Raw genomic sequence first — 11227 nt, 5'->3', positions numbered from 1 at the left:
CTGAATGTGTTCCCTTTAAAAAAACGTGTAATTATAACAGCACTGTTATTTTCATTTCTACACATATCTTCTAATCTTTGTCCAAATGTATAGATGTTCTATATACTTGCCTTTCTCCTGTGGGTGCTATATTCAGTCCTCAGTTGCCCTGGGAGGATTTTATCTGCTAGATGGGGGCTCAGAATTTCTGAATGCCACCCCCCCCAAGCCTAATCTATGCCACTGCAGAAATTGACCAGAATGGCCCTGGGCAGGCATGTCCTCAAATTTAGAAGGCTAGGGGTAGGGACTGAAGCAGAAAGTGACTTGGGGGGGGGGGGGTAATAAGATATTGATCAGTGACCACAATGGAAAAGGAATGAAGATTAGGTTTTATAAAGGAAGAGGTGGGTAGGTATTCAAGTGATACTATTTCAGATGCTAGTAAGGTTTCTAGTCCCACCCAACTAAAATAAATGAGAAACAAAAATGAAAACCTAACCAAAGTAACAACCGCCCTAATAAAATCACCTCCCCATTAGTTAACAAACACTTGAAATTAGTTTGAGAGAGCTATAACACTTAAAAATGAAAATTTTAAATATTAGAAGTTGACATAAATTTTACAAAAGGGTCAAGAGACGATGGTAATCTCTTTGATAGAATGAGGAGTGCGGATTATGGTATGGCCCCTACGCTCTTTTCAAGAAAGAAAGGGTCGTCAGGAAACTAACAACAAAAAGCTATAGAAGAGAACAAACCTCATCGATTCTTAATTTTGCCGGATCAGATTCTTTCAGATTTTTTAGGTTACAGAAGAGAGGGGTGGGAGAAAGTGAACTGGCCAAGTAGAAATCTTAGAACTGCAACCGAAAGAATCCTTCCTAGAACACTCTGGAGATCAGGGCTGACACCACCTGCCTTGCTAGTGGTTCAGAGTCCCCGGCGCTCGCGGAGGGGTGCGGGGGCGTGGGCCGCACCGCACACAGGTGGCGGCCGCACCAGCTGCGCCGCGCTCGCTCCGCGGGTGGGCCGCCAGGCGTCGCGCTGAAGCCGCGGTTGCCCGGGAGACCGAGCGGGGCCAGTGGGCGGCGCGGAGCCTAGCGGAGCCCGGCTGCTGCGGGAGTAGCTGGGCGAGAGTTGGGGGGAGTGGCTCCCCGGGCGGCGCGGGGGGCCGGCGGGTCCTGGGGCAGCGCGAGGTGGCCGTGGCGCTGCAGGGCGAGGCCGGCGAGCGCGGGACGCCCCTGGCTGCAGCTCATCCTCCGCGGAGCGGGGCGGCGCGGGAGCTGCACTTGCCTAGTCTGCGCGCCCGACGGTCTCCGCCCCGCGGGGCGGTTTGAGACCCGGCGGCGAGTCGGGGAGGACCCAGCTTCCCGGGAGCGCCGAGAGCCCGGCACGCGCCTCCGCCGCCGCGAAGAAGAGCGGAGCGGGCGGCGGGCGCGCTCCCGGCGGCCCCGGCATGACTTCACGGGGCTGCCCGCTGGCGCCGTTGCTGCTCCTCTCTCTGCAAGGTGAGTAGCCAGAGCCCTCCCGGCCAGGTGGGGCCAGGCTGGGCCGGCGGTCCCTGCAGAAGCCGTCTGGGGATCGCCTGTGCCAGGTCGTGGGAGCGCAACTTTCTCAGGGCCTTGCACAGTCGTTTGTTGGCCGAGGCTCACGCGCCCACCCGCCGCCTGCTACCCGACGCGCGCGCCCCTTCCCCGCCTCCCGCACAGCCCAGGTGTTCTCTGAGCAGAGGTGACTACACCTGCTACTCGGTTACCGCGATCCCGGACCTGACTGTGACCCCGCTTTTTTAGATAATGAACTCCCACACTTACTGGGTCTGGTGGGAAAAACAACAACAGTATTTTAGAATCAGTTTCCCTTACCAGGCAGCTCCAGGAAAACGGGAGATGACTTTGAAACAATTTAGAAAACTTTAAATCGTACCTTTACCATAATCTTTAACAAGCATATATAGGTTTCACTGAAATTGTGATCTTTATTTTAAAAATGACTATACAGTGTGCTGCACTATATTTGAAAACAAGAATTTATTCTTTTATATTCTAGCATCTTCCCCAAAGGATTTAAGTTGACTTGCAAAAATACCTAGAATATAACAATAGTACAAAGGGAATAAACGTGTCTTCAGTTTTCTTGTAAACGGCTTCTGGAAACCTAAATTGAATTTTATACTCTCCATTTATTCTTTCTTACATTTTATTTTTATGCATAGCCATACTTAAACAACGACTTTCATCTTATATGGTGCCCTTTCTTTTGTGAGTACATTGTTCCTGTGGAATCAAATTTTCTGTCCCATTTAATTAATTGTTGAGATTTACTGAGATTTATCCGAAGGGTTTTATTTTAAAAGCAGGTTCAATGGTTGATGGAAGATTGTGGTTAACCCTGATCCCTCCCACTCCCTGGAGATTTCAGTATGTTTTCTGTAGTTTTATGGTCTTATTTGAACTGATAATATACCCATAGATCTTGAAGTAACATAATATTTACTAGCTGACTTAAGTTGTACAAATTCATTTGGAAGGGGAGAAGTGAATACAAAACTTTGAATACCTTTCCCATAGAAGCCAGTGAAGGAAATAGTCTAAGTTACAGATAACTTTCATGGAGTTCAATAGGTATATTTTTAGTGATGATGTGTAGATAATAATTAAATGACACCAGTATGTGTTTCCAAATACATTTGTCTGAGATCCAACATTTTTCTCTGTCTTACTTCCTTCAAGTGTGAAATAAGATTGAGTAAATAGTCTTTAAATATTACTATAAGAACAGCTGAAATTTTTGATAAAAAAAAATCTGTTAACCTTTGCGCATTACAATAAATACCACTCTTTTTTGTAAATAGCACTTGTGTAGAGTTTGTTTTTGAATTCTTAGGCAGTACTTTTAAAGTTGACATAATTCTCAGAATCAGGCTTACAAGGTCATCTGTGTTGTTTTTTTTCTTTCAGCAGAACTATTCCTAAGCCACCCTAGAATGTTTTTAAAGGCTTGCAAGGACATTTTAGCTTTCATGATAATCTATTCTGTAAAGACACTTTCACCCTCAAAAATGAAAACGTGTGTTCATATGTTCAACGAATTGTTACTGAGCTACTCTGGTGGGGAGAGATGGTGGTGGAAGACAAAGATACACAAGAGTTGGTCCTGAAGGAGCTCACAGTTTTAAAACAGGCTGTAAGCATGCACAGCTGATTTATGATACAAGGAATATACGATGAGCGCCATTTATTAATGGTGATATCAAGGAAGACTTCATGGAAAAGTTTACTTTTGATCTGGACTTGGAATGAATAGGATTTGCACTGACTGACTTGGCCGTGGTTGGGCTTTTCTAGCCAAAGGAACAACCCGGATGAGGATATGAAATGGGAAATGCAGGGGCATGTTCTGGGAAGGACACGCCCTTCTAGCTGCTGGAACAGGAGGTTGTGCAAAGGAGAAAGGGCTAAAAGGGTGAAAAAAGGAGAATAGAGTCTTGAATGCTGAGTTGGGGATTTAGTCAGCAGGCCCCTCAAAAGCCACTGATACTCAGTTTCCTTAAGATGGGGGTGGGGAAGAGGGTGAACAGCTATTGAGTGCTAGCATAACAGTCTCCAGGAGAATACCATGTCCTGACTGCATTAAATTATCGAACCAATCAATGGCAAAGTTGGTTTCAATGAAATAGGGCCCATCCCTAGGACTTCCAGTATGGAATGAGGTGGTGGAGTGTATATCTGAACAAAGTTACTTCCATTATGAAGAAGGAAAAGGGAAATAGATGCTAGATAGATATCCATTCTGGCAGTGACCACTACAATGGCATAAAGCACCAAAGGTAGAAATAGAGTGTGACTTAAAATTATGAAAGAAAATGGATGTGAAGATATTTCTGTTTAAATATCTGCGGAGTAACGTCAAAGGAATTTGAATTGAAAAGTTGACTACTGTTATATAGTTTTTCCAGTGGGTTAGATATATCTAAAATGTTTCTTGTACTACTGGTGATTCCTTGAAATAGTGGATAACTTTTCAGAATATGAGAAAAGTATAAAATATAGAAAAGACCATATAAAATGAAATAAAAATGAATTGTGAGCCTAATTGTTAGCATGATGAAGAATTTATTGTAAACTTTAATTTCTTAGCTCTAACTTTAGTTATATAACTGTTTTGGAACCATTCACTTTTTAGTAAAAATCTGTAGTCTGACCTACATGAAAGGCGACAGCCACTGGATGGAAATTTTAGGTAAATTAAGCTTAATACACTATATATTCAACATGAACTATTCAGGAAACAATTTAAATATTAGATCACCAAGCGCTTCACAGTGTTATGCTTAGTACTGTTGTCAGACCCAAGGCAATGATGCCATGGGTAAGACGTTCCCCCCCAGTAACAAACAGTATGTGGCACATTTTCAAATGTGTTTTCACACTTCGGTAGTGAAAGCATTTATAATGAACAGTCTCATTTGAATCTTCATATGTAAGCCATGTGATTTAGTGCCAAACAAGGTGACTTGCTGGTACATAAGATCCTTGAGTCACACTGAGTTATACAGAACAAGGGACTGAAGTCCTAGCTGAGTTGGGAGAACGTTGTGAAAACTGTGGTGTTCCCACTTAAATTTGGACCTATAACTAGTTTATTCAGAATAGGGATTGTGTACCTATTTGTATCTACACAAATGATACCAAGTTATTTCTATATGTCAGGCAGATTGAGGTAAGATTGCCGGATTTCTGGTAGTCCAGTCCCCTCCTTTGTTTGATGAGGACTACTTGGCACTCACACAGCTCACACTCATTTTGAGGGCAGCTCCCAGACCATCTGGAGGCTCCGAAATCCTCCCTGGATCATACTTCGAGAGTAACTGGTTTCAGAGAGGTTGTCAGTTCTTGGGTGGTGTTCAAAAGGGCATCTGATTTGAGCTGAATTTGGTCTTAAAAGTGGAAAGTTAATTAGTTTACTTATGCATTAATCGGATCTTACTAAACCGTGGAAGGATTTTTTCCTTTCTATTCAAGTTTGAGCATTGATTCCCTCTGTACTTGGTTTTCTACCGCCTAAGAAAGAGACTATAGAAGTAGTTTGCATTTTGTGATGGTTTTAAAATTGTAGAAATGCGAACTCAGTCAAAGAGAGAAAATCTATTTCCTAATTTCACAAATGATAGACTCGGCCATTGATCTGATAGCTGTTCATCTTTTCCATTATCAGACACTACACAATAGATGCTATATGGTGTGGCTCTGCCTCTCTCATGTATACTTGGAAGATTACATTTTAATAAATATCACTAAAATTTTTGTTTATAGAATAGAATTAACAATACAGATTTGCCAATGTGAGCAAAACGTCTATTCAATAAAAAATCCTTAGAGGAAATCTACTTTCTTGTTCCTCTTCATTTAGCATTTTGATCTTGAGAGAAGTAACAAAGTGACAGGGTTAGATGCACACTTTTATTTAGAAAAGCATATGGGTAAAGAATGTGAGATGCCAGAAGCACTGAGTTTAGGAAATTCTTGTACCCATAGAGTTCTTTGGAAGAATCTTCAAAGAATTTGGTGAATGTCAGTGGCCATGAGTGAAAGCAGGTCAGGATTTAGGGTTGGGACAGATGGTTAAAGTATAATAGCTTTGGAAATTCAATGGTATTTTTCCACCAAGAGTCACAACTATGTAATAAAACAACATGGCATTGTGAATGCAACCCTAATATCACGAGGCCGCTTCTAGGCCAGTCTAAAAGACTCCTTAATTCAACATTTTTAAAAATTGGAAAGAAATTTAAATTTTTATTGAAGCCTGTTGAAGATCACACCAGTGGAAATGTTAATAATGTCCTAATTTTGCCCAGAGTCTTCCTGTTCACAGCAGTTGCTCATGTAAAATCACTTTTCTCTCACTCCTGTATTCTCAGTAACATTGATTCTTTTCTGTCCTCGTTCCTTCTCATCCTCTCCATTTTGGAGGATGTTATCTTCTTCTGCTAATAGCACCAGGTTCTTTTAAGGTAAATAAATCTAGCCATTCCTGTTCCCTTCCCCCCCCCCCCCCCCCAGTAATTTAACTCTTTCTATTTCAAGGATTGATATTAAAAAACCCAGAGCCAGGCAGGCAGACCCAGAAATCACCTTAGAAGGTGGGCATTGGTGGAGCTATGTGAGAATGTAGACATAGTTCTATGTTAATATTTTATTCTTGTTCAATGAAGTTAACTTTATGATGGATACGATTCTGTGTGTGTGTGTGTGTGTGTGTGTGTGTGTGTGTGTGTGTGTGTGTGTTTTCCCTAAAGGACACTACTATGTCTGGCACATAGTATGTGCTTAGTAGATATTTGTGGATAAGTAAGTGTTTACTGATATAAGTGATAATCCTGTCTGCTTGTAGTACCTAAAAAGAATTTTTTTCTCTTTTAAGGAAAATGAGAATTGTGTTAACATTTTCTTTAGGGATTTGGTGTTACTGTGTCAGCTCCAACTTCTTTAAGATTTAGTATATATTTTATAGAAGAGAGATAATAGGGATATATTTTAAAATTCTATAACTAGGGAAGTTTATTTAAAAATACAATACAATACTATACAATACAATACAGATCTTTCAAAATTGAGTCTTAGCTTATATTTAATCATAGAACTTTGAAGTCCATTTTTGAAATATATTTTCCTAAGAAATTCCCAAAAGTTTTGCTCCATTTATTAGTTTTTTAAGTCAAATATATTGGGGTGATATTGGTTAATAAGATTATATAGGTTTCAAGTGTACAATTCTGTAATACAGCATCTGCATATTATATCGTGTGTTCACCACCCAAAGTCAAGTCTCCTTCCATCAACATTTATCCCCTTATAACATTTTACTTAATTTAATAAAGAATGATCTTGGACTTTTGGGAATTCACTTAGAACCTACAAGTATCCCATTTCCATGTCTGCTATTCTTAGTTCTGAGGGCCTGTATGTTAGAACTAATAGCCCAAGCATAGATATAAATAAAATAACACCTCGTATAGTCTAAGCTCAGTACTGGAGATCCTTTTTAGAAATAGGAGCATTAACTAAACCAACTCCATGTAGGGGCATTATAACCTATTCCCAGTAGAGATTGCCAGTTGTCCTCCCCTCCTATTCCCTTCCCTTTTCCTGAAGTCTGCATCTTTCTAATCATAGTTTCTTCCAGCTATGATTCATTTCCTTATTGACCATTCTCTCATTCTGCAGTGATGTTTATCTCTCTAAAAATGACAGAGGTCTTCAGCTAATCATAGCCAAGTTGTCTACCATGTCCTCAAGATGCCTTAAGTAACATCAAACATCGTTCATAGTACTTAATCTTCGTTTCTTTGGACCAGATCCATTACTACCAGTTTACAACTTCTAGCAGCCCCCATGGGTCAAGATCACTTGGTAGAACATAAAATAGTGGCAAAAAGAGAGGTTTGAGTGTAGTAAACATCACTTGTTGCAGAATGTATTTAGCATTTAAGCTTTTATTGGTTAAGAAAGTTGTAGTACAGTTCACATATGCATATTGCCCATGTGTAAATACTAAGTGCTGTACTGGCATTTATTGGCCAAGACTTAAGACAGTAGGCAGAGCACGCGAAAATGTGTTAACAGTATACTGCAGAGACTCTCCAACTTTTGACCTCAGAAGTTAATGGGGCCTTAGAGATTATCCTATCTAATAAAAGAGTAATATGCAAATTGACCATCACTCCAACACACAAGATGGATGCCCCCATGTGGTCAAAGATGGCTGCCCCCATGTGGACACAAGATGGCCACCACAAGATGGCCTGCAGGGAAGGGCAGTTGTGGGAAGTTGGGAGTGACCAGGCCAGCAGAGGAGGGCAGTTGGGGGTGACCAGGCCAGCAGAGGAGGGCAGTTGGGGGAGACCAGGCCAGCAGAGGAGGGCAGTTGCGGGGGACCCAGGCCTGCAGGGGAGGGAAGTTGTGGGTGATCAGGCAAGCAGGGAGGGCAGTTAGGGGTGATTGGGCCAGTAGAGGAGGGCAGTTGGGGGAGACCAGGCCAGCAGGGGAGGGCAGTTGAGGGGACCAGGCCTGCAGGGGAGGGAAGTTGTGGGTGATCAGGCAAGCAGGGAGGGCAGTTAGGGGTGATTGGGCCAGTAGAGGAGGGCAGTTGGGGGAGACCAGGTCAGCAGGGGAGGACAGTTGAGGGGGGGGGGACCAGGACTGCAGGGGAAGGCAGTTGAGGGGGCAGGCCTGCAGGGGAGGGCAGTTGTGGGTGACCAGGCCTGCAAGGGAGGGCAGTTGGGGGGGCCAGGCCTGCAGGGGAGGGCAGTTGGGGGGGACCAGGCCTGCAGGGGAGGGCAGTTGGGGGGGGGACCAGGCCTGCAGGGGAGGGCAGTTGGTTGGGACCAGGCCAGCAAGGGAGGGCAGTTGGGGGGACCAGGCCTGCAGGGGAGGGCAGTTGGTGATGGGGCCAGCAAGGGAGGGCAGTTGGGGGGGACCAGGCCAGCAAGGGAGGGCATTTGGGGGGGACCAGGCCTGCAGGGGAGGGCAGTTGTGGGGGGGACCAGGCCTGCAGGGGAGGGCAGTTGGGAGCCAGCAGTCCTGGATTGTGAGAGGGATGTCCGACTGCCCGTTTAGGCCCGATCCCAGTGGGCTGAGGGACCCCCCCCCCCCGTGCACGAATTTCATGCACCGGGCCTCTAGTTGAGGATGATAAAAAGTGTTTGTGTGGATTAGGTCTATCAATATTTACCATATTAAAAATTAAAAGTGAGAAAAATTTAAATATTTATTAATTAAAACAATAACAAACCTATTATATATGGACATATATGATGTATTTTTTGTGTCACAAGTAAGATCTTTTTTCCTAAAACCAAAAAATATTAGTGAGAAGAATGATACTGTTTTACATTTTTGGAAATCTCTTTACTGTCTTGCTCATTAGGAATAGCTGGATTCCCCTATCTGCTTCTGTATTCAGTTTACTATGATGTGTTGTCTTGGTTTGGTTGAAATATATAAAGAATACATGGCCTCACACAAATACGTAGTTAGAAAAGTAAGAAGTATTTTGATAGCATTAACAGGTAATTTTCAATATTCTTTGATATTCCACCCAAACTCAGTAAGTAGTAGTTTATTAAAGACTAGTGGCCCAGTGCATGAATTCATGCACATTGAAAGGAAATTAATTAGAAGAAATATTTTAATATCACTATTCGCCTTTTCTCTATAAAAGAAGTTTCAACCAAATTCACGATCAACAATGACAGATCAAAACACACGCGTGCGATTGGCGCCAGTGAGAGCTTTACATGTATCATGCATGCATGAGTCAACTTAGCCTTTTATAGATATATAGATAAACTTGCTTAATTAGACCTGTTTTCTGATGTAGCTAAACTTTTTCCAGCCCAGTGAAGCACCCCAACTTCTCTTTCAGGTAATTGTCAGCAACACAGCATTAATTATCAATACAAAGCAGATTATTATTGTAGATCATGCAGGGAGAACAATGGGTAAAATATTTAACTGCAGCAGTATTTGACTGTATTCTGTGCAGTGAGAAAACCTGAAGTCATTTTTCAATGTCCACCATTTCTTACTTTTTTTCAGTCAGGTCAAGTTTCTAAGCTTTCTAAATCTCTGCTTTCTGGCTAACGAAAAGAAAATAGGATTCTACCGAGTCTCCTATCTACCTACTCCAGGACTTCTGTGAGGATCAAATGAGATGAGGCACAGGAAAACGCTTCATAGACATTTGGTTAAAGCGTAAATGTTTCCACCTGGCTATAAAGCAAGTCAGGTTCCTGGGCTAAAGAAACTGCAAGGAGGCGAGTCTCTAGGGAGAGGAAGACGGGCTTTGCTATGTGATGTCCGTTACCTGGATGGTCGGACACTTAGCATATTAGCCTTTTATATATATAGATTGGTTGCAATGTGGAATCAGAAACCATATCAATAAACATTTCTTTGTTATATTAAAACCCATTGGTTTACGTTGTACTTTAAATGGATATTTTATTCATGAATGATTTTTTTGGTAACATTATGCACTAATAATTTGGAAAATACTGGCTCATTGATATAGATGTTAAATAATAAAAATAACACATTTGTTAATATCACCATTGATCTTATCAGGACAGTCTTTAAGTTTTGCGAAACTTTAATTCACAGTGGCAGATGCAAGTTTTCCAAAATTTTAATATTTCCTTCAGTTGGCACCAAACATCTGTCAGTTATTTCCCTTGAAGTAATAATCCTATTTTTGATTTTGAGAAAATGTCTGCCAAATACCTAAGTCTCCATAACCATAGTCTGAGTTGTTCTTCAAGTAAAAATGCTGATACATGAAAAAAAGCAAGTAATTCATCCAACTTTGAGCTCCTGCAGTTGCAGCAGGGTTTTCCTTGGGACAAGCACTGCCTTGGTATGCAGCACAAGTGATTCATGTTTCATACTCCCCATTGTGTCACAGAATATTGTAAAAGGTCAAGATTTAATAAAGTCACTGTTATTGCTTCATCAAAGACACTCTTTAGTGAGACTGGAATTTCTGTTTAGTTGTGAGTGCATGACAGTGACTTGGAGTGCAGTTGTGCCAGGGCCTTGACTTGTGTGAAGGTGCCAGCAGTTGCACTCACCACTGCTTTTGCACCATCAGGGCAGGTGTCAACACTGGCAAAAAGGCAAATAGCACTTTACCATTATTTAAAAAAATAGCTTTTTCCTCATGCATTTTTTGAAAGGGTCTTGGAGACTGTCCATGGGCTATAGTACTTGAACTCTGGTGTGCTGTTATGAAATGTTAGATTTTTAAAAAAATTGCATTAGCGATAAATAGCCACAGAATCATTCCATGCTATGTGGGATGGCATTAATTGGAGTATGCATATTTTATTTTAAAATACTTAATATGCTCATTTAAAATTTTTTATTTTTGTATTATAATTTTTAAAATTACAAAAGTAACATATCCTAGGCATAAAAATTAAAACAATGCAGCCCTGGCTGGGTGGCTCAGTTGATTGGAGCATTGTCCCGTACACCAAAAGGTTGGGGGTTCCATCCCTGGTCGGGGTGTGTACGAGAGGCAACTGATTGTTATTTCTCTCTCACATTGATGTCTCTCTCTCTCGTTCCCTCTCCCTTTCTCCCTTCTTCCCTTCCTCCCTCTATTTTTCTGTCTCTCCTTCTCTCCCTCCCTTCCCCTTCCTCTCTCTCTAAAATCAATAAACATATCCTTGGGTGAGGAT

At 41.9% G+C, this 11227-nt stretch overlaps 1 protein-coding gene across 2 annotated transcripts in view; it reads left to right on the top strand.

Moving 5' to 3' along the window:
* The first annotated feature begins 1134 nt into the window (after nt 1–1134).
* IGSF11 (immunoglobulin superfamily member 11) overlaps nt 1135–11227 on the top strand; it is a 134618-nt gene continuing 124525 nt past the window's right edge. For both annotated transcript variants that reach the window (XM_080655455.1, XM_080655454.1), the window contains exon 1: nt 1135–1490. In XM_080655455.1, coding sequence (XP_080511581.1) covers nt 1439–1490 — 52 coding nt within the window. In that variant the 5' untranslated portion in view covers nt 1135–1438. The remainder of the gene's footprint in view (nt 1491–11227) is intronic.

The sequence above is a fragment of the Plecotus auritus genome, assembly GCF_963455305.1.
Source record: "Plecotus auritus genome assembly, chromosome: 2".
Taxonomy (NCBI): domain Eukaryota; kingdom Metazoa; phylum Chordata; class Mammalia; order Chiroptera; family Vespertilionidae; genus Plecotus; species Plecotus auritus.
This window is presented reverse-complemented; position numbering and strand designations above follow the sequence as displayed.